Genomic DNA, 25,675 nt, shown 5'->3' with positions numbered 1-25,675 from the left:
TTCAGCATGTACAAAGCTGTTTATTCAGCTGCAAAGTTGGGGAAAGGATTCCTTTAGGAGTGAATAGCAAAAACGCGTTTATGAGCAAGGCATTTTTACACATACACGCACACATGCAACACACACACACAGAGAAAAAGGAACATACATAATTACATAAACATCAACATATTTTTAGATTTCTCTATCTTTCCCACCTCCCCTTAAAAAAACAGGTTGTAACATTTTAAAAACCAGTTTCACAGAGAACATCTACATAGGAACAGTTTCTGATACATTCAGTTACACTAACAGTATGATACGGTTTCAGTTCAATAATTTTCCACTACCAAACATTTTTTCTACCCCCTCCTTTTTTTCTTTAAGACAACTAAGGCTCAGCAGAAATACCCATTAGGTTATAAACATCCTTCTATCTCCTAAAGTTGCTACACATTTATAGAATTTGTGATTCCATTAATGCTTTAAGGTTTTGATGCCATAACTGTAGACAGTTATGGAGAATAGGAAAAAGCAAACTAAAATAAGGGTGTATAAGATAAATCTTTAACAATCTATTTTCTGAATCCTTTAGATGCCGTCAACCAGGATCACACAGTTTTCAGTCTTTATGGTGTGAAAAGATCTAACGGTCTCATCCATTTTATTTATGTTGACTTCTACATTTTGACTCATCTAAACAAACACTGCAAGGCCCATTTATAAGAGTACATATACTTCCTTGTTCAGATAGATCTAAAGCTAATCTATGTAGGAAAACAATGATACTAAAAAACTCTAACTTCAGGTTATATTAGGTTGAGACTTTCCATAGTAAGGTTCTTTACAGTTAGAAGTGATCCTGGAAAGTTTGCAATGGATGGGAAAGTGCATTAAGTGCTGCTCCAGGAAACATACAGACTGAAACACTGTAATCCACTAGCAGTTAGTATAGAAAACATAAATGCTCTCTTAATAATCCTTTCTCTTTGGTCTTTTGGAAGGTATTTTATTTCCTCTTGACTAAAGTCTGGGTGCTAAGATGCAGGAAATATATTTCTTATAGAACAGGTGCCTGTTTAATGCCATGTGCAGACCTATCTATATAAAAGCTGTGAGATAAATCATATTTCCACCATTTTTTTTTGTAGTTATTCAATTTTAACTAAAAATGAATGTCAGAGAAGAGTATGCTTAGGAAAGTACTACTGGGAATAGCTAACCTCCCACTTTCCACAATGGCTGTTGTGAAGGCTGGGTAAGAAGAGAGAATAGCCTACTCTGTCCTTCCCATTAATCATTAGATACCTAGAGTTAGAGTCTATTCAGTTAGGTAGAGTAAATTGGGGCGAGAACTGAATGAGGAGAATAGTCAATTTATTTTTTGCAACAGTCCCTTTTTACGAATTCTCTATTGAAGTTCTTGTTTTATCCACAGGGTCTGTCAAAGGGAGTGCTCACATGCATATTTTCTGTAGTTGACTGATGGGCCTCTTGGATAGATATTCAGCTTGTCAGGACAGGGCAGTTTGGTTGAGAAGGCATTCCTTTCTCAGCTCTGGGCTGTGTAACTTGTACTACTTTCTCAATCAGAAACATAGGAAACACCAGAGCAAATGGTGAATCTTTACAGTGATGCAGTTAGGAGTTTGTTAACTGCCTTTTGGAAGTCAGTGTAAGAGTAAGTGGTGTTGATGGGTTCAGTGCGGGTTGTTTCCTTAACTGTTTTAGTTAGCCAGCCACAGCAACAACCAGAAACACATGAATTAGGGATCTGTTTTAGGAATTCAGGGATGGGAGTGGCTTTACTCAAGGTTCGGCTTAACTGTTTGGTGGCAAATTGCAGTGCTCCATTTAGAGTGGCGTGATCTCTGGAAAGTCGGCTGGGACTTGTCAGCGGCTTTTGAAAAGGTGGGACTCCACAAGAAGCCAGAGGTGGCCACTCAGGAATTGGTTCCAGTTTGGGTACACAATGGGAGCAATAGGAGAGTCTTAGACCTATCTCTCGAAGTATATGGACAGGTGTGTCCTGATCTAAGAGTCTAGCATGATATAACCAGGAATTAGGATTTAAAGGTCTCCAAGTAGTTGAATATTTTAAAAGGCACTTAACCTGCCAGGCAAGACTCTCCAGACGTGTCAGGTTGGGCACCACAGGGTCCTCTTCTTCAGAGTAATCCCAATCTTCCCCAAAACTCTCATTTAGGTAGTTAGCACTTTCTTCTTCCTCACTTTCTGATTCTGTTAAGCGATCAGGAGAGGGAATTCTGGGACCCATAAGGATAGGAAAGAAGGAACCAGAAAGAAGTAACAATTGAAGCCAGCAAAACACTAACACTGGCAAATAGAACAAAAGATGAAAAATCCTTTCAACAAGATTAACTTGCCTGTTTCTGAGTCCGTTACACACACAGTATGCCTTTGGCTTGCACCACTATGCAGTTCGAGATTATGTTGTATAGTCTTCACTTACAAAGAAGACATCTCGGTTCTCAGGACCAGTTCAGTGTGTAAAAGTTAGTCACTTACCAGCGGCACAGGTCAGAGTCTCTCCTTTAAATCCTGGCTGCCCAAGAAGAGAAGGGGTCCTCATATAGGCAAGCTGATTTTCTTAGTGTGGTCTCAACTGGCTGTGATACTGTGAAGAGACACTTGTGTCCTCTGTTTTGTTGTCAGGGATATTATATCTACTTGGTAATGAAAAGAAGCTCAGTGGTCGGCTTCATAGTCTGCTGGTGCAGCAAATTTTGTGCAGGGGATGGTGGGATGAGTTGTCAAGGACATCTGCTATGCACGGATCCGACGTTTTCCATAAGTGGTACAAATGCCCTTGGAAACTGGTGACTTAGCTGTTGGACTATCTGGAAAGGTAGCCTTAACCTGTAAATGAGAAGACTAGACACATGATATTAAAGCCTGAAAGCACTAGGTAACATTACTGTCTGTCTAACTATGAGTATCCAAGAACATGGATGCTGAACAAGAAATCTTCTTAACTTTCCCATCTCTATTTCATAGGCTTAGGCACATTTTCCTATTGGGAATGGTTCCTAAAATCATAAAATTGGGAAGGAGAGCCTGGGCCCATTTTAATCCTTTGTTGGTACATATCTGGGCCAGTTTGTTTTTACATATGCAGTTCTAGCCCAGAAAATTACTTCCACAAAGCAGATCCCTTATGTCCCAAACTCCAAGTGGAGAGCTATAAAACAATTTTATATTCTTTTACCTTTAGATATGCTTGGTGGGATTAGTTTTAAGATACGTGTCCTGCTTGTACAGCTGCTAGATCAGTGGTTCTCAACCTTCTGGCCCTTTAAATACAGTTCCTCATGTTGTGACCCAACCATAAAATTATTTTCGTTGCTACTTCATAACTGTAATGTTGCTACTGTTATGAATCGTAATGTAACTGATATGCAGGATGGTCTTAGGCGACCCCTGGAAAGGGTCGTTCGATCGCCAAAGGGGTCTCGACCCACAGGTTGAGAACCACTGTGCTACATATTAGGACTTTTGCTGGGACCCAGAGGTGGTAGTCATGTGACCCCACTCTACAGGTATGAGAAGATGGCAGGTATAAATCTTAATACAATAGGAATTACACTGAATGTAAACAGGTTAAACTCACAATTAAAAGGCAAATACACTGAATTAAAAAAACCAAACAAGATTCAATAATATGTAGCTAACAAAAGACATTTTAAAGCAAAAAAAACACACAAAAGAAACCACACAGAAAGGTAAAAAAAAAACGATGAAAAAATATAGCAATTTTAACATACAACAAGAAAAGATTTTACGCCAAAAATTATAAGGAACAGAGATGGATGATAATACTAGTAAAAGAAATTGAATAAAGTGATATACAGTTAAATCCTCACTTAATGTTGTTAATAGGCTGTGCAATATTAAACAAAATGGTGTTACCATAGGCTAATTGATATAAACAAGAGTTAGGTTCCTATGGCATCTCATCAACATTATAAGGAAGTGATCCTGAACGAAATGATGTTATTCAATGTTATTTGAGGACTTGCTGTTCTTATCATATATTCACCTGAAAACACATACTCAAAATTTCTCAAGTAACCACTGATAGAACTGAAGGGGGATATATAAGCAGAGATACAAAAAGCATGAAAAACAGTTAAAATATTAATATACTTTGAGTATTACATAAGTAAACAGAATAATACCAACCAATACAGTGGGGCCTTGACTTAAGAGTTTAATTTGTTCTGTGACGGAGCTCATAACTCAAATTACTCGTATGTCAAATCACTGTGACGTTTGCTGCGCCAACTAGCGGTGGGGTATCTGAAGCTGGCTCGTAACGCGAATTTTTTTGCGCTTGCACTCAAAGCAAAAAATCGGCCAAGAGAAGGCTCCTATCTCAAAAAAACTCGTTAGTTGGGACACTCGTAAGTCAAGGCCCCACTGTAGATATTTGAGTATGCACACACACAAATAGATCACGCATAAGGTTATAAAGTATAATTAGGGTCATTTCATTCAGACTAAATCTCTGACCACAGTACAAAAAAAGCAGATATTAAGTGTTACTTAAAAGTAATCCCCTAGGAAGGGCGGGTTCAGGGTGGAGGTCAATGGGAAAAAGACAAAAAAAGGGACATCTGTAATACTTTCAATAATAAAGATAAATTAAAAAGAAAAAATAATCCTATGCTGAGACATAAATGATTCAGGGGTTAAAACGGAAATTATAAAGGATATTAAAAATATTAACACCGAATAATAATATAGACTACCCGCAAGGCATAATTTATAGGACATGGCCAAACCAGTACATAAAAGAAATGTATAGGTTTGAATACACTGATGAGAGAACAAGGAAATTTAAATATCTACAAGTTTAAAAATAAATAAATAAATATCCACAAGTTAAGAATTCAAGATAATGCAAAAGAGCAACAGCTAAATAAGGCAGGAAGGAAATAATAAAGACAGAAATGAAATTAGTATATAAAATAGTAATAAAGACCGATAAAACTAAAATATTTTCTGAAAATATGAATTAAAAAACAAAACTGGCAAGACTTATCAACAAGGTTTAAAAATAACAACGCCTAAAAAAAAAACACAGGACAAACATAATAAAAAGGAAATTCTAGATGAAATGGCTAAATTCTAGAATATAAAACACTGAAATTCATATAGGAAGAAACAGGTAACTTTAATAGAATAAACTAGTAAGTATCAAAGAAAGGTAAAAACTACCTATTAAAAATATCAAGACCCTAAGGTTTTATAAGAGTCCCACTAATTCCTAGAAGATTCATATCTATTTTACATAAATTGTTCCAGAAAAATATGTATAAACTAACTCCTTTATGAATATAATAAAATATTAATTCTAAATCTAGATATGAACCAAATAGGAAAAGTATAGGCCCATTTCACTTGCAAAAATTCCAAATATTACCTAATGTGTATTAAATGTGTATTAAAGAAAAATATGTTATAATCAGATAGAGCTTATCCCAGGAAAAGACTTTCCCAACTTGGGAAAATTTCTAAAATAAGTCAATAAAGCAAACAAACAAATAAACAACAGATAAATTTATCAACTGTGGATATTTAACCTTTGTTAGTTCCTGATCAACACCTATTCATGCTTTAAAAAACAAAGTAAAACATTCTTACCAAACTAGCAAAAGAAAGTTACTTTCTCAACTTGGTAAAGGTTAACCAAAATCTTTTAGCAAATAAAGGGTGTCCCAAAATTCACGCAAGAAGTAATTTTGTTAGAAAATACAGGTTTATAATTAAAAATTGTAAATTTCTTATTGATTCATAAAGTATACAGTATAGGGTTATGTTTGGAATAGCATATCGGGTAAATGGCCTCCACAGCTTTGCTGGCACATACCGCACTCTTTTGTTGAAATTTTCCATGACCGTTTTACATAAATGTGGCTGAATTTCGTTGATACAGCACTCAATTTCCTCCTTCAAGGCGTGGGTGGTCGTGGGCTTGTTGGCATAAACCTTATCGACTTCAAAAAACCCCAAAGAGATGGCAGACAGCCGCGTCTCTTGGGACAGACACAGACCCTGACCAGGGTAAGGAGTTCCGCGGGTTTGCTGGCGCCAGGAGATTTGAGATTTGGATTTTGTGATTGCGGAGAACTGAGACTAAAGGGGGCATCCTGAGGAACTGATCAGACCGTGCAGTGCCCATAAGAGAGGAGCGTTTCCCAGACCATGCAGTGCTGCAGATCCAAGCAACAGCAGCCCCCTGATCACCGCAGCCTCCTGATCACCACAGCCTCCTGATCACCACACCCTCTGTCTGTGGAACAGCAACTGTACGTGAAGCCTCCCCCCACCAGCCAGAAGAGCCAACACAGCTGTGAACAACACCCACCAGAGGAGCTGCTGCCAACTGGAAAGCAGCGGCTACCGCAACCGTCTGAGCAGCAACCACAACCCAAGGAGCCCCTGCCACCCAGGGAGCAGCCACTGAACACCTCAACATCTACATATGTCAGCGAGATCAAACATGGGTAGGCAAAGAAACCCCCAAAGGAAAGAAAAGGAGGACTCGCCAGAAAAGCAGCTAAGTGAGACAGAGATATGCAACATGACGGAAAAAGAATTCAGAATAAGGTTCCTAGAGTACATGCACCACATGTTCAAGAAGCAAGAAGAAACAGATGAAAAACTCAACTACTTATGCAAGAAGCTAGAAGAAACAGATGAAAAAATCAACAACTTAAGTAAGTCCCAAGAAGAAATGAAGAGTGACATAGCTTCAATAAAAAACTCCATTGAAAGTATCAACAGTAGACTGGGAGAAGCGGAGGACCGAATTAGTGAATTAGAAGACAAGGAAGCAAAACACACTCAAACTGTACGGCAAATGGAGAAAAAAATTAAAAGACAGGAGGAGAGCCTAAGGGAGCTTTGGGACAACATGAAACGAAACAACATACGAATAATAGGGGTGCCAGAACAACAGAAAGATGAACATGGATTAGAAAACCTATTCGAAGAAATAATATCAGAAAACTTCCCTGAGGTGGGGAAGAAAAAAGTCACACAAGCCCAGAGAGTCCCAAACAAGGTGAACCCGAAAAGACCCACACCAAGACACATCATAATTACCATGGCAAATGTTCAGGATAAAGAGAGAATCTTACAGGCTGCAAGAGAGAGACGGAAAGTAACATACAAGGGATCTCCCATTAGATTATCAAATGATTTCTCAACAGAAACACATCAGGCCAGAAAAGAATGGACGGAAATCTACAAAGTGATGCAAAGCAAAGGACTGAATCCAAGAATACTCTATCCAGCAAGGCTATCATTCAAAATTGAAGGGGAAATAAGAAGCTTCACAGACAAAAAAGGGCTAAGGGAGTTTATCACCACCAAGCCAGCCATGCAAGAAATGCTAAAGGGACTGGTGTAAAAAGAAGAAATATCAAGCTCAGAAAGAAAACAGCCACACACACACACACAAAAAGAAATGGCTACAAACAAATACCTTTCAATAATAACTTTAAATGTAAATGGACTAAATGCTCCAACCAAAAGACATCGAGTGGCTGAATGGATAAAAAAACATGACCCATACATCTGCTGTCTACAAGAGACCCACCTCATTAGAAGGGACTCACACAGACTGAAAGTGAAGGGATGGAAAAATATCTTTCACGCAAATGGAAAGGAAAAGAAAGCTGGGGTAGCAATACTTATATCTGACAAAATACATCTCAAAGTGAAGGCCATAACCAGAGATAAGGAAGGCCACTTCATAATACTAAAGGGATCAATACAACAAGAAGATATAACCCTGGTAAACATATATGCACCCAATGCAGGAGCACCCACATACATAAGAAAACTTCTGGAAGATATCAGGGGAGAGATCGACAACAATACAATCATAGTAGGGGACTTTAATACACCACTGACATCACTGGATAAATCCGCTAGACAAAAACTCAGCAAAGAAACAGCAATCCTAAATGACTCACTAGATCAGATGGACTTAATTGACATCTTCAGAACACTTCACCCCACAGCTGCGGAATATACATTCCTCTCAGGTGCTCATGGGACATATTCAAAAATAGACCACATATTGGGTCACAAGCAAAGTCTCCACAAATTCAAGAAGATTGAAATCATAAAAAGCTTCTTCACAGACCACGATGGCATAATGTTAGAAATAAACTACAATAAAAACAACCCAAAATACTCAAACACCTGGAAGCTGAATAGCATGTTATTAAATATTGATTGGGTTACCGATGACATCAAAGAAGAAATTAAAAACATCCTGGACACTAATGACAATGAAAACACAACAATCCAAAACCTCTGGGACACAATGAAAGCAGTCCTGAGAGGGAAGTTTATAGCTCTACAGGCCTATCTCAAAAAACAAGAAAAAATGGTAGTCAATCATCTAACTCTACAACTCAAAGAATTAGAAAGAGAGCAACAAGAAAACCCCAGAGTGAGCAGAAGGAAGGAGATAATAAAGATTAGAGCAGAAATCAATGAAATAGAGACCAAAAAAACAATACAGAAAATCAATGAAACCAAGAGCTGGTTCTTTGAAAGGATAAACAAGATTGACAAACCCCTAGCCAGGCTCACCAAGAAGCAAAGAGAGAGGTCCCAAATAAACCAAATCAGAAATGATAGAGGCGAAATAACAACAGACCCCACAGAAATACAAATGATTGTTAAACAATACTACGAGCAACTCTACTCCAACAAACTGGACAACCTGGAGGAAATGGACAAATTCCTAGAAAAATACAACATTCCAAAACTCAATCAGGAAGAATCTAAAAACCTCAATAGGCCAATAACTATGGAAGAAATTGAAGCAGTCATCAGAAAGCTTCCAGCAAACAAAAGCCCAGGGCCAGACGGCTTCACAGGGGAGTTCTACCAAACATTCAAGGAAGAACTAAAACCTACCCTCCTCAGACTACTACAAAAAATTCAAGAGGAAGGAACGCTTCCAAGCTCATTCTATGAAGCCAGCATCACCCTAATACCAAAACCAGGTAAAGACATCACAATGAAAGAGAATTACAGGCCAATATCCCTCATGAACATAGATGCCAAAATCCTCAACAAAATCTTAGCAAATCGGATCCAGCAGTACATCAGAAGGATCATACACCATGACCAAGTAGGATTCATCCCAGAGATGCAAGGATGGTACAACATCCGTAAATCAATAAATGTGATACATCACATAAACAAATTGAAAGAAAAAAACCACATGGTCATATCAATTGATGCAGAAAAAGCATTCGACAAAATCCAACACCCATTTTTGATAAAAACTCTCAGAAAGGTGGGAATAGAAGGATCATACCTCAACATAATAAAAGCCATATATGACAGGCCCACTGCCAACATCATACTCAATGGACAAAAACTAACACCATTTCCCCTAAGAACAGGAACAAGACAGGGATGCCCACTCTCACCACTCCTGTTCAACATAGTACTGGAAGTATTAGCCATTGCAATTAGGCAAGAAGAAGGAATAAAAGGCATCCAAATTGGAAAAGAGGAAGTAAAACTGTCCTTATTTGCAGATGACATGATATTATACATACAAAACCCTAGAGACTCCATCAAAAAGCTACTAGACTTAATACATGAATTTGGCAATGTAGCAGGATACAAAATTAACCCCAAGAAATCTGAGGCATTTCTATACACCAACAGTGAACTTTCAGAAAGGGAGATCAGAAAAACAATCCCATTTACCATCGCACCAAAAAAATTAAGATACCTAGGAATAAACTTAACTAAAGAGGTTAAAGACCTCTACTCAGAAAACTACAGGACGTTGAAAAAAGAGATAGAGGAAGACATAAACAGATGGAAGAACATACCATGTTCTTGGATTGGTAGAATCAACATCATTAAAATGTCCATACTACCCAAAGCAATCTATACATTCAACGCACTTCCCATTAAAATACCAATGGCCTTCTTCAAAGATCTAGAACGAACTCTCCAAAAATTCATCTGGAATAAAAAAAGACCCCGAATAGCTGCAACGATCCTGAGAAAGAACAAAGTAGGTGGGATCTCAATGCCAGATATCAAGCTGTATTACAAAGCCACTGTTCTCAAAACTGCCTGGTACTGGCACAAGAACAGACATATAGATCAGTGGAATAGAATAGAGAGTCCAGAAATTAGCCCGAACCAATATGCTCAATTAATTTTTGACAAAGGAGGCATGAACATACAATGGAGCCAAGATAGTCTCTTCAATAAATGGTGTTGGGAAAATTGGACAGACATATGCAAGAAAATGAAACTAGACCACCAACTTACACCATACACAAGAATAAACTCAAAATGGATAAAGGACTTAAATGTACGACAGGAAACCATAAAAATTCTAGAAGAATACAAAGGCAACAAAATCTCAGACATATGCCAAAACAATTTCTTCACTGATACAGCTCCTAGGGCAGTTGAAACTAAAGAGAAACTGAACAAATGGGACTACATCAAAATAAAAAGCTTCTGCACAGCAAAAGAAACCATCAACAAAACAACAAGAAAACCCACCTCGTGGGAAAACATATTTGCCAACGTCATATCGGATAAGGGCTTAATCTCCAAAATTTATAGGGAACTCATACAACTTAACAAAAAGAAGATAAACAATCCAATCAAAAAATGGGCAAAGGATCTAAATAGACACCTTTCAAAAGAGGACATTCAGAAAGCCAAGAGACATATGAAAACATGCTCAAAGTCACTAATCATCCGAGAGATGCAAATCAAAACAACAATGAGGTACCATCTCACACCTGTCAGAATGGCCATCATCAACAAATCAACAAACGACAAGTGCTGGAGAGGATGTGGAGAAAAAGGAACACTTGTGCACTGCTGGTGGGAATGCAGACTGGTGCAGCCACTATGGAAGGCAGTATGGAGGTTCCTCAAAAAATTGGAAATGGAACTCCCATTTGACCCTGTGATCCCACTACTAGGAATATATCCCAAGAAACCAGAAACACCTATCAGAAAGGATATATGCACCCAGATGTTCATAGCAGCACAATTCACCATAGCTAAGATCTGGAAACAGCCTAAGTGCCCATCAGTAGATGAATGGATTAGAAAACTGTGGTACATCTACACGATGGAATACTATGCTGCTGTTAAAAAGAAGGAACTCCTACCATTTGCAACATCATGGATGGAACTGGAGAGCATTATGCTAAGTGAAACAAGCCAGTCAATGAAGGAAAAATACCACATGATCTCACTCATTCATGGATAATAAAGACCATTACAAACTTTTGAACAATAATAGATACAGAGGCAGAGCTGCCTCAAACTGATTGTCAAACTGCAGTGGGAAGGCCAGAGAGAGTTGGGGGGCAGGAGGGAGGGGAGTAAGAGATCAACCGAAGGACTTGTATGCATGCATATAAGCATAACTAATGGACATAAGACACTGGGGGGTAAGGGAGGGTAGTGGTTTGTCAAGGGCGGGGGGGGGGGGGAAAGGATACTTATGTAATACCCTTTGTAATACTTTAAGAGGAAAATAAAAAAAATAAAAAAAAAAAAAAAAAAAAAAAAAAAAAAAAAAAAAAAAAACAAAAAACCCCAAAGAAAAAAAGTCCAACGGCGTTAAATTGCATGATCTGGGCAGCCAATTCTGATCACCAAAATGGGAAATTACACGACCAGGAAATGACTCATGCAGTAATTGAATTGTTTCTCGGGCTGAATGGCATGTGGCACCATCTTGTTGAAACCACAAGTCGTCCACATCCATATCTTGCAATTTAGGTACAAAAAACTGGATTATCATGTCGTGATAGCGAGCACCATTAACTGTTATTGCCTGAACAGCCGCATTTTCGAAGAAGAATGGTCCCATGATGCCTCCAGCCCAAAATCCGCACCAAACAGTGACACGTTGTGAATGCATTTGTTTCTCAGCAATCACTCGTGGATTTTTCTGAACCCCAAATGCGACAATTTTGTTGATTAACCAAGCCATCAAGATGAAAATGAGCCTTATCGCTGAAGATGACTTTGTTAGAAAAATCAGCATCCACTTGTTGTTGTTCCATAATGCATTCAACGACCTCTCTTCGCTGTGCGTGGTCAGTAGGCTTCAGTTCTTGAGTCAATTGAACTTTGTAAGCAGGAAGATGCAAATCTTTCGTGAGAATACGCTGTAGAGAGCTTCTCGAAATATCCAATTCTTGACCACGGCGCCGAATTGATGTCCCTGGACTCTTAGCAACACTCTCACGAACTGCTTCGATGTTTTGTGTTGAACGACTTGTTGAAGGACGGCCAGAGTGTTTAAGATCACTAATTGATCCAGTCTCCCTAAATTTTTTAATTAATCTCTTCACAGTTGATGAAGTTAAATTACTATTCCGACCGTATTTTGTACGAAAATTGCGAACTGTAGCTGCCAAACCTTCATTATTTTTAAAATATTGCTCAACAATGAAAATGCGTTGTTCTTTCGTGTAGCGCTCCATTTTTAATAACCCTGAACTGTCAGCTGTCACGCTATCTTTTTTTCCCGTTGGCAACACTTAACGGCACAAATGGCGTAAAATTCAAATCTTGCGTGAATTTTGGGACACCCTTTATTATCCTAAGTGTGAAACTTTAGATATATTCCCTTAAAAAAAAAAAAAAAGAAATTAGATAATGACCATGAAGATTGATAATGACAAAGAACCAAAAGTTCTAATCAATGTTATAATAAATTTAAGACTAACATGTAAACAATTAAAGCTAATAAAGAGCTCAACAAAGTTTCTGGATCTGAGATTAACCATGTATGAATAGTTATTAATTTATTTATATAGCACTTATTATTTGCTACATATTATTCTAGAAACTGCTTAAATGTTAACTTGTTTTAAAATCTCCTACAAACCCTATTAACCCCTTTTGGTCCAACGTCGAGGCTGACTCGACAGACCAGGCTAGGAGCAGGTCCAACATCGAGGCTGAGGTCGACACCGCAAACCGGTTCAACATTCAATCCTGTCAATTAATTTGGACCAGACGGTTTGAATTCCAAAAATAAAATTGGACTGCAAAGGGTTAAGATAGGTACTTTTATTGTCCCCACTTACACAAGACTTAAGCTACTTGGCCAAGGTCACACATCTACTGATAGTCAGAATTTGAGCCCAGGGCACACTTAATTTCTATACCAGTAATACTAACTAGAAAATGCATCACAGAAATACCTTTCACAAGGTAAATTAAAGGTAAAAAAAATATGAATTCAGTCACATCAAAATTAATTATTTCTTGACTGAACTAAAGACATCAAGAACAAAGTTTACAAATCAACAATAAGAAGTAGCAACTTCAGTAAAGAAATGGGCAAAGGAAAAAAAATATCCCATTTACAGAAGGGAAAAGCCACAAGTTATTAGCCATATGAGTGAAGGGATACGACTTTATTCCATTAGTTTGGCAAAAAATTAGAAAGCTGGACAATGTCAGTGAGGAGACTAAAGGAACCCCCTTTAGAAACCAACAATTATAGACTGGGAGAACCTTTCTGAAGAGCAATCGGCAGCACTACTTAGCTAAACTATTTACACACCTCATGATCTAGCAATTCTACTCTTGGGTAAATAAAGCAAAGAAATTCTCTTAAGACCAACACGCATTCTGATGCTTCATCTTTGATGGTAAAGAATTAGAAGCATTCTAGGTTTCCATCACTGGAGGAGTGGCTAGGTAAAATGTGATGAAAACACATTAGAAGTATACATTGCAAATGGTTGGACTAAAAACATAGCTCTAAATGGAAAAAGCAAAACCCAAAATAGTAAATCCCATTTATGCCATTCTGTAGGAGTGATTTCAAAAATGAGTCAGTAAGTATCTCCAGTTTCAAATACACACTGAGTTGTAGTAATAAGGTTATATACTATGGCTTCATGTCAGTATTAGTCCTCTAAAAAAATATTTCTTTGGCTTCTATACATTCTATTTATCTAATTCAGTTCCCAACAATGCCTGGTACATATTAGGGACTTAGCAATCTTTTTGAAAAAATTAATGAGGGAATGAGGAAGGGCTGCTGTAACTATATGTACAAATATGTTCTATTTTTATTTGAGGGAGCCAAAAATTCCCAAATTATACTTAACTGACTTGTTAATATGTTGGACAAAAACACATTAAAGTTTTATAAAGCAAGATCAACAAAGATGATGCTACTAAAGCAATATAAAGGGAACTGTTTATAACTTCATCTGTAAGAGAAACAATGCAACAGTTTCAAGTTTACAATATTATTACCTAGTTCAATCTGAAAAAGAAAAATTCAAAACATACCATAAGTCTTTATTTTATTGAGATAGGAGAAGCTGTTGGCTTTTAATTCTTCCGTCCTCTTATATTTTTATTATTTTCCTTCCAACCAAATTCCATCTGCAAGATCATTGAGTACATTTCAGTTAATTGTATTACTCAAAACATGCTGTAAAAGGCTCACTCAAGTAAAAATAAGAAAAAGTCTCTTTGCAGGCATATGTAAATTCTAGAATGAACCCATTACTGTTTTTTTTCTTTATATCCCATGTGCAGAGTTTTCCCATATCAAAACTGAATTACCACACCTATTCTATATATGCTCATGTATAATTTACCTTTAAAGAATGGGTTTTCTGTAATTTCAGAACTAAACAGCCTTACCATACAAATTCTTTAGTTTTGTTATTTCTTCAACTAAGTTTCCCAAGGACAGGAAAAGATTTATTCCCAAAGTTGCTATTATTTGTTCTTTCCCCCCATAGCACTAAAAGCAAAATTCAAGAAATAGGTTAAGCTTCAAGACAATGAAACTATGGTGTTTAAATTGTGATGTAGCTTTTTTTTTTGTTTACCAGCTTTATTCAAGTATAACTGGGGGGAGAGACCAAGATGGCGGCATAGGTAAACACCGGAGACTGCTGCCGCAAACAACCATTTCAAAAATACAACTAAAAGACGGAATGGACATCACCCAGAACCACAGGAAGGCTGGCTGAGGAGAGACTCTTTAACTAGAAGGAAAGACAACGCATACCGAGGCTCAGAGGAGGCGCAGTGTGGAAAATTTAAAGGTGCGGAGGTGCGCGTGAAAGCGGGCTGGTGGCTGAGGGTGTGGTTGTTGTTTTCCGTCGGGAGTGAGTCTCAGACTCTGAGCTCCAGATCCGGGCGAGTCTCTAGGGACTCAGACTCAGACGGGAGAAGCGGGATTATCCAGCATCAGTTGGAACCTGAGGGCAGCTTTCTCTCCGAGGTTTGCAGGGGCTGCCATAACCGCTCACTCCGCCCGCCCTGTTGATCCCACCCCGCCCAAGCCCTGCAGAGCCATTTGCCGGATAGCCTCAGGCAAAGGCTAGATTAGCACCTCCCCAGAGGACAGAAGTTTTCCACACAGCTGATTCTCACAGCCAGTCAGCCTGGTGGTCAAATCCCTCTAGTATTAACTACAACAATCAAGGCTTAACTAGAACAAGACTGCGCACAAAGACCACAAGGGGGTGCACCAAGAAAGCATAAAAAATGCGGAGACAAAAAAACATGACAGAAATGGAGGATATGGAGCTAAAAAACGCAATTTTGAGGGCTTGCAATAAACTTGATGAGAGCCTCACGAAAACTAATGAGACCCTCGATGCTACGATAAAGAAACTAGAAATTAAGCATACATGGACTGAAATAAAGAATATTATACCCAATAGCAGACCAGAGGAGCGCAAGAATCAAGTAAAAGATTTGAAATGCAAAGAAGCAAAAAACACCCAACCAGAAAAGCAAAACGAAAAAAGAATTCGAAAATACGAAGATAGTGTAAGGAGCCTCTGGGACAGCTTCAAGCGCACTAATGTCAGAATAATAGGGGTGCCAGAAGATGAAAGACAGCAAGATATTGAAAACCTATTTGAAGAAATAATGGCAGAAAACTTCCCCCATCTGGTGAAAGAAATGGACTTACAGGTCCAAGAAGCACAGAGAACCCCAAACAAAAGGAATCCAAAGAGGACCACACCAAGACACATCATCATTAAAATGCCAAGAGCAAAAGACAAAGAGAGAATCTTAAAAGCAGCAAGAGAAAGAGACTCAATTACCTACAAGGGAATACCCATACGACTGTCAGCTGATTTCTCAACAGAAACTTTGCAGGCCAGAAGGGAATGGCAAGAAATATTCAAAGTACTGAATACCAAGAACCTACAACCAAGATTACTTTATCCAGCAAAGCTATCATTCAGAATTGAAGGTCAGATAAAGAGCTTCACAGATAAGGAAAAGCTAAAGGAGTTCATCACTACTAAACCAGTATTATACGAAATGCTGAAAGGTATCCTTTAAGAAGAGGAAGAAGAAGAAAAAGGTAAAGATACAAATTGTGAACAACAAACATGCATCTATCAACAAATGAATCTAAGAATCAAGTGAATAAATAATCTGATGTACAGAATGAACTGGTGATTACAATGAATCAGGGACATAGAAAGGGAATGGACTGACTATTCTTAGGGGGAAAGGGGAATGGGAGATGCGGGAAGAGACTGGACAAAAATCGTGCACCTATGGATGAGGACAGTGGGTGGGGAGTGAGGGCGGAGGGTGGGGCGGGAACTGGGAGAAGGGGAGTTATGGGGAAAAAAAAGAGGAACAAATGTAATCTGAACAATAAAGATTTAATTAAAAAAAAAAGTATAATTGACAAATTAGATATTTTAACATGATGTAATATTTTGATATATGTACTCACTACAATTACCACAATCAAACTAATTAACATTATCACCTCAGTTACCATTTTTTGTGGGTGGTGAGAACACTTGAGATCTACACTTTTCAAGTTTCAAGTATACATACTAATTACTAACTATAGTTACCATGCTGTACGTTAAATCTCCAGAACTTACTCATCACTGAAAGTCTATACCCTTTGACCAGGATCTCCATATTCCCTCCACTTTCCAGCTACTGGTAACTTCCATTCTACTGTCAAAGAGTTTGAATTTTTTAGATTCCACATATAGAAGGATAACGCAGTATTTGTCTTTCTATATCTGCATTATTTCATTTAGCAGAATGTACTCTCGACTGATCCATGTTGTCGCAAATTGCAGGATTTCCTTCTTTTTAAAAGACTGCATATTCCATTGTCTGCATCTCACATCTTTATCCATTCATCCATTGATGGACACTTAAGCTGTTTCCACATATTAGCTACTGTGAATAATGCTGCAGTAAATGTGGGAGTGCAAATACATCTTTGAGATAGTGACTTTATTTCCTTTGAACATACATACCCAGAAGTGAGATTGCTGGGTCACATGGTTGTTCTATTTTTAACTGAGGTGATAATGTTAATTAGTTTGATTGTGGTAATTGTAGCGAGTACATATATCAAAATATCACATCATGTTAAAATATCTAATTTGCCAATTATACTTGAATAAAGCTGGTAAACAACAAAAAAATGCCACATCACAATTTAAACACCATAGTTTCATTGTCTTGAAGTTTAACCTATTTCATACTGTTTTCTAAAACGGCTGTACCAATTTACATTCCCACCAACAGGTATAAGGTTTCCTTTTTCCCCACATCCTTGCCAACATAGTTTTCTTTTGACTTTTTGATAATAGCTATCATAACAGGTGCCATGTGTTATCCTATTGTAGTTTTGACTTGCATTTCCCTGATAGTTAGTGATGCTGAGCACCTTTCATATACCTGTTGGCCATTAATATGTCTTCTTTGGGAAAATGTCTATTCAGATCTTTTGCTCCCATCTTTAATTTTTTTTTGATATTGAGTTGTATGAGTTCCTTATATATTTTGGATATTAATCCCCTTTGGAATAAATGGTTTGCAAATATTTTGTCCCACTGCAAAGGTTACCTTTTCATTTTGCAGTCTATTATCTTTTAAAAACTTTTCTAGATTATAATGTTACAAAAGTACTGAAAATGTTATTAATCCTAAAAAAAAAAAAAAAAAAAAAAAAAAAGAATTAAAATATAGTTAGGCTGACCTCTGGTGGCCAAATGCCTCATCCTTTGGTAACTGACAAAACTGTATGAAGCTGCCCCTGGCTAGTTTGGCTCAGTGGATAAGTGTACACCTGTGGACTGAATGGTCCCTCGTTCAATTCTGGTCAAGGGCAAGTACCTTGGTTCCGGGCGAGTCTCTGGGGACCCAGACTCATACAGGGAGAAACTGGACTGTCTGGCCTCGGTCAGAACTTGAGGGCGGCTTTCTCTCAGAGGTGCTTGCAGTGATTACCGGGACACTGAGAAGCGGGGCCTCTTAGGACAGCACCGAGGAGTAGCCATAGCTGTTTGCTCTGCCCTGTTGATCCCAAGACACCGCCCCACCTAAGCTGTGCACAGAGGCTTTTGCACATGAAAGGCCTGGCCCTTTGCAATCTGAAAATTACCCGACAAACTGCACCTGGATCAGAGAAACCCAGAACATCCAAAAGAAGGCCCAAGGCCCCACAGCAGCTTGCATTGCTTCACAGCTGGGCTCCTGCTGGGTATCCTCAGGCAGATGCTAAATTAGCACCTCCTTAGAAATCCAAAAGCCAGTGTACCCAGTGGTCAGAGTGGGTCCATCCAGATTACAACTCCTCAGATCCATAAGGGACACACTCAGGAGGCAGACTCAGTGAGCACCAAAGCCCCACTGAAGCAAATCTTGACCCAGAAGGGTGTCTCCAGCACAGAAGTTCTCCCACTGCAGAAACAGCTGATTCTCACAGCCAATTGGCCTGGAGGTCAATTCCTCCCAGTGATATCTACAACAATCAAGGCTTAACTACAACAAGACTGTGCACAAAGCCCACAAAGGGGTGCACCAAGAGTGTCCATCTCAGGTAATTGGGGAGGCTGAGCCACTGGGCCCTATAGGACACCTAGCACACAAAGCCACTCTACCAACACAGGGAAGCAGCCAAAATGAGGAGACAAAGAAACAGGTCACAAATGACAGAAATGGAGGAAAGCAAACTACTGGATATAAAGTTCAAAACCACACTTTTAAGGTTTTTCAAGAATTTTCTAGAAACCGCCGATAAATTTAGTAAGACCCTCAATAAGTCTGGTGAAATCGCCGATAAATTTAGTGAGACCCTCGAGGATATGAAAAAGGACCAACTAGAAATTAAGCATACACTGACTGAAATAAAGAATATTATACAGAGATCCAACAGCAGACTAGAGGATTGCAAGAATCAAGTCAAAGATTTGAAATACGAAGAAGCAAAAAACACCCAACCGGAAAAGCAAAATGAAAAAAGAATCCAAAAATATGAAGATAGTGTAAGGAGCCTCTGGGACAACTTCAAGCGTACCAACATCCGAATTATGGGGGTGCCAGAAGAAGAGAGAGAGCAAGATATTGAAAACCGATTTGAAGAAATAATGGCAGAAAACTTCCCTTACCTGGTGAAAGAAATAGACTTACTTACAAGTCCAGGAAGCACAGAGAACCCCAAACAAAAGGAATCCAAAGAGGACCACACCAAGACACATCATAATTAAAATGCCAAGAGCAAAAGACAAAGAGAGAATCTTAACCCTTTGCACTCCGCTGTCCCCTCTCAGGGGACATCGGAATTCTAGCATATCACTTGGATGTCCCCTCTCAGGGGACATTGCAGTTTATTAGTGATTACGGGGAATTGAGTTATTTCAACGCAACTTTTTGAGACATGCATGTTTCCTTGAAGTTTTATCTTGAAATGGCACAAGAAATTAAATCAAATTATCGTAAAATTACTAAGATATACACAAGAAATGTCAGTGGGTTTTGTGTCAGATTAAACAATAAACTACATATTCCCGATGTGGGACAAAGAAAACGGAACTGCATTGTGTGTTCTAACAGGAAAACACCTGGTGGCAGGCGTCAAACCACTTATTACTGTCAAACATGCACTAATCAGCCTGCAATGCATATTGGGGAGTGTTACAAAACTTATCATACTGTACAAAATTATAAACAATAAAATATTGTTTTTTTTTGCAAATATACATTCCTCGATGTCACCCAATTCATATAAGTCCAATATCATTATAATACGTTACTTGGTTCCAAAATTATACTAAATAATACGAGGGTCTGTAAATGCACGTTTCCGCCGCAAAGTAGCGTCGAGTAGCTGGTAGCCAATGTCCAGAATGGTTCGGAGTGCAAAGGGTTAAAAGCAGCAAGAGAAAAACAGTCAGTTACCTACAAGGGAGTACCCATACAACTGTCAGCTGATTTCTCAACAGAAACTTTGCAGGCCTGAAGGGAGTGGCAAGAAATATTCAAAGTGATGAATAGCAAGAACCTACAACCAAGATTACTTTATCCAGCAAAGCTATCATTCAGAATTGAAGGTAAGAGAAAGAGCTTCACAGATAAGAAAAAGCTTAAGGAGTTCATCACCACCAAACCAGTATTATATGAAATGCTGAAAGGTATTCTTTAAGAAGAGGAAGAAGAAGAAAAAGGTAAAGATAAAAATTATGAACAACAAATACACATCTATCAACAAGTGAATCTAAAAATCAAGTGAATAAATAATCTGATGAACAGAATAAACTGGTGAATATAATAGAATCAGGGGCATAGAAAGGGAGTGGACTGACTATTCTGGGGGTGCCGGAAGGGGTGTGGGGGGTGCAGGAAGAGACTGGACAAAAATTATACACCTATGGATGAGGACAGTGGGGGTGGGGGTAAGGGCAGAGGATGGGGTGGGAACTGGATGGAGGGGAGCTATGGGGGGAAAAAAGAGTAACAACTGTAATAATCTGAATAATAAAGACCTAAAAAAATAAATAAAAAACACACCAAAAATAAAAAGATTAAATGAAATAAAGTGCTCACACCAATGTCTGACACCTAAGTGTCCACAGATGTAAGTTGTTATTATGAAAATATCAATATGAATAAACCTCAAAAATAGTACTGATTGAAAACGGGAAATTGCATATTTGAATATTCATATCAGAACATGACAACAATTGAGTATACTTATTCAGAGATGTATTTATAAATTATTAATATATAAAAATTAACAGTGAATTTAGAAAATCCATTACTACTGGCTCTAACAGTAAAGTGCTCACACCAGTGTCTGGCACATAAAGATCCACAGATGTAAGTTATTATTATGAAAACTAGAAGCCTGGTGCATGAAATTCGTGCACTGGGGGGGGGGGGGGGTGGTCCCTCAGCCAGGCCTGTGCCCTCTCACAGTCCAGGACCCTCAGGGGATGTCTGACTAATGGTTTAGGAGTGGGCCTGAGCTGGCAGTCGGACACCCTTAGCGCTGCTGTGGAGGTGGGAGAGGCTCCTGCCACCGCTGCTGCACTCGCCAGCTGTGAGCCCAGCTTCTGGCTGAGCGAGCGCAATGACCACCAGAGGGCAGCTCCTGCGTTGAGCGTCTGCCCCCTGGGGGTCAGTGTGCATCATAGCGACCGGTTGTTCTGCCAATCGGTCGATTTGCATAATAGCCTTTTATTATATAGGATATCAACATGAATAAACCTCAAAAACAAGACTGATTGAAAAAAGGAAATTAAATACTTGATTATTAATATTAGAACACAAAACAATAGAGTATATTTATTCAGAGATGTATTATCTATTATTAAAACAAAAATTCAGTGAATTCAGAAAATCCGTTATTGCTGGGGGGGGGAGGTGATTCAATAGGAAAAAAGATGTCCGGGCAGCTCTGTAATTTACTTCTTTCTTTATACATATATTTTTCATTGATTTTAGAGGAAGGGGAGGGGGAGGGGAAGGGGGGGGGGAGAGAGAGAGAAAGAGAGAGATATCAATGATGAGAGAGAATCACCGGCTGTTTCCTTCACGCCCCTACTGTGGATTGAGCCTGCAACCCCGGCATGTGCCCTGACCTCCTGGCTCACAGGTCGAGGCCGGGCTGTAATCTATTTCTTTAGATGGCTGAGTACCGAGATACTCCCTCTGGTTTGATATAATTCATTTTTTAAAAAAAAGTTTAAAGGCCTAGTTCCCCCTGAACGCAGCACTCCAAATTTCTTTATCTCAACGACCCTGAAAACTTTGGGGCCATTCTGCTCTCTCCGAGTACACGGGCGCTACGCACTTGGTGAACGAGACCTGGGAAGCTGGCGCGTCTGGAGGACGCTGCCTCTCAGTTAAATGTGCCCGTGTTCGCGGGGTGCCCCGCCCGCGCCCTCCTCCGCACACCTTCCACCGGCCGGGGCCCAAGGCTGAAAGACAGCGGCCCGCCTCCATGAGGGGACCGCCGGACGGCGCCCTCAGCCCACCCAGAACGTCTCCCTTCGCGGCAGAAGCCAGGCCGCGGCCCGGTCCTCAGCACCCCCCATCTTTCCCTTCCCGGCGGAGCTCGAAACGAGCCCCTCCTCCCGGGCTCCCCTGCTCCCCTCCCGCTGGATTCCCCTCAGCAGACTCCCCGTTCTCACCCAAGGAGAATTTGTTTTTTTTCTTTCGCCCCACGCCCTGCCGCACGATCAGGATAAGCCCAGCGCTGCCACACCGCTCGCCCTCTCCGTCGGGTACTACTTCCGGGCGAGCCTTCGCCCCGCCTCTTCTGAGAAACGCCACTTCCTACCCGAAAACGGTTGGAGAAACCCTGAGCCCACGCGCCTCAACCGCCATGTTGGAGGTGGGTGGTCGCTCTTCCCGCCTCCCGCCTCCCGCCGCCGGCTCGGCAGTCTCGCGATATTTCCCTCTCCCGCGGGAGTTGTTTAAACGCTCTGGCGGTAACCACGCCCCGCGAGCTCCGCGGCCCGCAGCAGGGAGCCTGAGAGGACTCTGCGGACTTGGCTTGAGGTCAGTGGGTCCGGCTGCAGCCGAGCGAAGGCAGGACTGATCCTCGCGGAGTCGCGCCACCATGGGGGCCGAGAAGAGACTGCTGTCCATTAAGGAGGCCTTCCAGATGGCGCAGCAGCCGCACCAGAACCAGGCGAAGCTGGTGGTGGCGCTGAGCCGCACCTACCGCACGGTAAGCGCGCCCGACCGACCCGAGGCCCCTGGCGGCCGCTGCCCCTCGCCCTCCCGGGGGCCTCCGGACTCGGCGCGCTGCCAACCCCACCTTCTTAAACCTCGCGTCCTGCGGGGATCGCCCCCCACCCCCCTCTCCCCAGCGGCCTCCGGCGCGGACCGTTATCCTTTGTAGGCGGCGAACTTGGGAGAGAAACGTTTGCGGGCGCCGAGGAGACCTGGAGGCGACCTGGCACCGGTGTTGGGTGGATCCCGAGCTGCGGTTCACCCCGCCGACCGTCACTCCACCATTCCCACCTCTCCCCATGGTTACGTGGAATCAAATCGCCAAATAGCAAGTTCATTATCAGTGCCTGGCTCTTCCTATAAATGTATAAACACTGTTTGTTTTGAATGGAGCCGTGAGAAGACTAGGACAATGAATTTCGGGGAAATAAAGTATTTTGGGGAGGCCCAAGAAACATTGTAAGTTAATCTAATAAGGGTTGAAGATGTGAGACAGATGTGAAAGTTACGGCAAAAGGAAGTTTCTGCGCAGCAGGAAGGCTAAATAGGATCAAGCATGAAAGCCACTGGTGATCTTGAGTTCATGAAGCATATGTTTACTAAGCTGGTACCCAGGCATATTGAGAATGAAAGGATGTTGGGGGCGGGGGGTGGGGGGTGGAGAAGGAACACTTGTCAAAATTCATGATTTTTTTTTCCCCCCCGGGAGAAGTATTTAATTTCTCAGGAGAGAAATTCATGCACATTTATTTCCCTTTCGATGGTTTGGATAATTCAGAGTTTTCTACATGACTTCAGTTTGTCTGAGTTATGGCTCATGCATTCAGCATTCTTAGAGTAATGTTGGTAACATAAGGATTTTATCAGTGCAGTTTGTGAAGGTTTCTTTTGTGCTTCAGATGGAGGATAAAACAGTTTTTCACGAGGAGTTCGTGCATTACCTGAAATATGCTATGGTGGTCTACAAACGTGAACCAGTTGTGGAGAGGGTGATAGAATTTGCAGCCAAGTTTGTTACTTCATTTCACCAGTCAGATGTGGAAGGCGATGAAGAGGAAGACGGTGGACTTTTAAATTACTTGTGTACTTTTCTGCTAAAGGTATTATGAAAACTAGAACTTGGGGGAAGTAATTGCAGAAAATTTTACTCTATTAAAAGGGCCAGGGGAGTTTGTATATTTTAGAGATTGACATACCTGGTAAATGACAAAATGCCTGTAAAGGAATCTGCTTTTTATAGGAAACACTAAAACTGTCGTTAAGATAAAAAGGTGAACCTTTTTAAAATTGTTATTTTATTGGGGTGACACTGGTTAACAAAATTATACAGGTTTCAGGTGCACAGTTGTGCAACACAAAATCTGTACACTGCATTATGTGTTCACCACCCCAAATCATGTCTCCATCCATCATCATTCCTGCCCCCCCCCACGCCTCCAGCAATGCCCTATAAAAGGTGGACTTTTAAAATAACACCAGCATTAAATTTTTAATGACCTCTCTAAACCAGTTCTTCCATACATTTAAATGAGTTCTCTATTTTAGAAGTAAAGTAAGAGTTCCTACAAAGAGGAATGTGCTCTTCTAATTTAACAAATACTTCAGACTGTATTTTTGAGAATTTATATGTTTTAGTATGCATGTGGATCAAGAGAACATAGTTTTTCTTCAAGTATTGAATTACTGTTGTAATTTCTTGAATTCTAAACATACAGAATTCAATGATATGTGATTATTTAGTAATGGTATGTGACTACATTTTGGTTTGTATCCATTTCAGTCTCATGAAGCAAACAGCAATGCTGTTAGATTTAGAGTATGCCAACTCATAAACAAACTCTTGGGAAATATGCCAGAAAATGCCCAGATTGAGGATGATTTGTTTGATAAGATTAATGAAGCCATGCTTATTAGATTGAAAGATAAAATTCCAAATGTGAGGATACAGGCAGTTCTGGCTCTTTCAAGACTTCAGGATCCCAAAGATGATGAATGCCCAGTGGCTAATGGTATGTGTTGCTACCTAAATCCTTTTTCAGTTTTGTTGACTTTGTTAAATTATCAGTAGATGAATTTTTTATTATGAACTATATATATGTGAAAGTATAAACATGTATCCTATATAATAAAAGCCTAATATGCTAAGTGTCCAGTCAACCCGTCGGCTGTTCAACCAATCAAAGCGTAATATGCTATGATATGCTAAGGCCGCTCAACAGCTCCCTATGACATGCACTGACCACCAGGGGGCAGATTGTCAACACAGGAGCTGCCCCCTGGTGGTCAATTTGCTCCCACATAGGGAGCCCCATTCAGCCAGGCTCATGGCTGGCGAGTGCAGCAGTGGTGGCGGGAGCCTCTTCGCCTCCATGGCAGTCGGACATTCCCCCAGGGCTTCCAGACTGTGAGAGGGTGCAGGCTGGGCTGAGGGACCCCCTTCCCCCTTGAGTGCACAAATTTTGTGCACCAGGCCTCTAGTATGAATATAAATGATTAAAAAAGAAAAAACAAAACCCGCCCTAGACTGTTTGGCTTAGTGGATAGAGCATCGGCCTGTGGACCAAAGGGTCCCAGGTTCCATTCCGGTCAAGGGCACATGCCTGGGTTGTGGGCTCGGTCCAATATGCAGGAG

General features: G+C 40.2%; 2 protein-coding genes across 2 annotated transcripts in view; one reads left to right on the top strand and one right to left on the bottom strand.

The window, feature by feature from the left end:
• Nucleotides 1-22,632, bottom strand: DCAF16 (DDB1 and CUL4 associated factor 16). Its single transcript, XM_070398886.1, has 3 exons — nucleotides 22,497-22,632; nucleotides 14,353-14,448; nucleotides 1-2,874 (listed from the first exon to the last, which is right to left on the bottom strand). The coding sequence occupies exon 3, from the start codon at nucleotides 2,255-2,257 to the stop codon at nucleotides 1,607-1,609; it is 651 nt and encodes a 216-aa protein (XP_070254987.1). The 5' UTR covers nucleotides 2,258-2,874; nucleotides 14,353-14,448; nucleotides 22,497-22,632; the 3' UTR covers nucleotides 1-1,606.
• Nucleotides 22,633-22,837: 205 nt separating this feature from the next.
• The window catches only part of NCAPG (non-SMC condensin I complex subunit G), a 39,248-nt gene continuing 36,410 nt past the window's right edge, over nucleotides 22,838-25,675 (top strand). Inside the window, exons 1-3 of the mRNA XM_070398771.1 lie at nucleotides 22,838-23,038; nucleotides 23,943-24,143; nucleotides 24,824-25,052. Coding sequence (XP_070254872.1) covers nucleotides 22,928-23,038; nucleotides 23,943-24,143; nucleotides 24,824-25,052 — 541 coding nt within the window. The 5' untranslated portion in view covers nucleotides 22,838-22,927. The remainder of the gene's footprint in view (nucleotides 23,039-23,942; nucleotides 24,144-24,823; nucleotides 25,053-25,675) is intronic.

This window comes from Myotis yumanensis, unplaced genomic scaffold, assembly GCF_028538775.1.
Source record: "Myotis yumanensis isolate MYYU_CA2020_CCGP unplaced genomic scaffold, mMyoYum1.0.hap1 SCAF_1, whole genome shotgun sequence".
In the NCBI taxonomy this organism is placed as follows: Eukaryota; Metazoa; Chordata; class Mammalia; order Chiroptera; family Vespertilionidae; genus Myotis; species Myotis yumanensis.
This window is presented reverse-complemented; position numbering and strand designations above follow the sequence as displayed.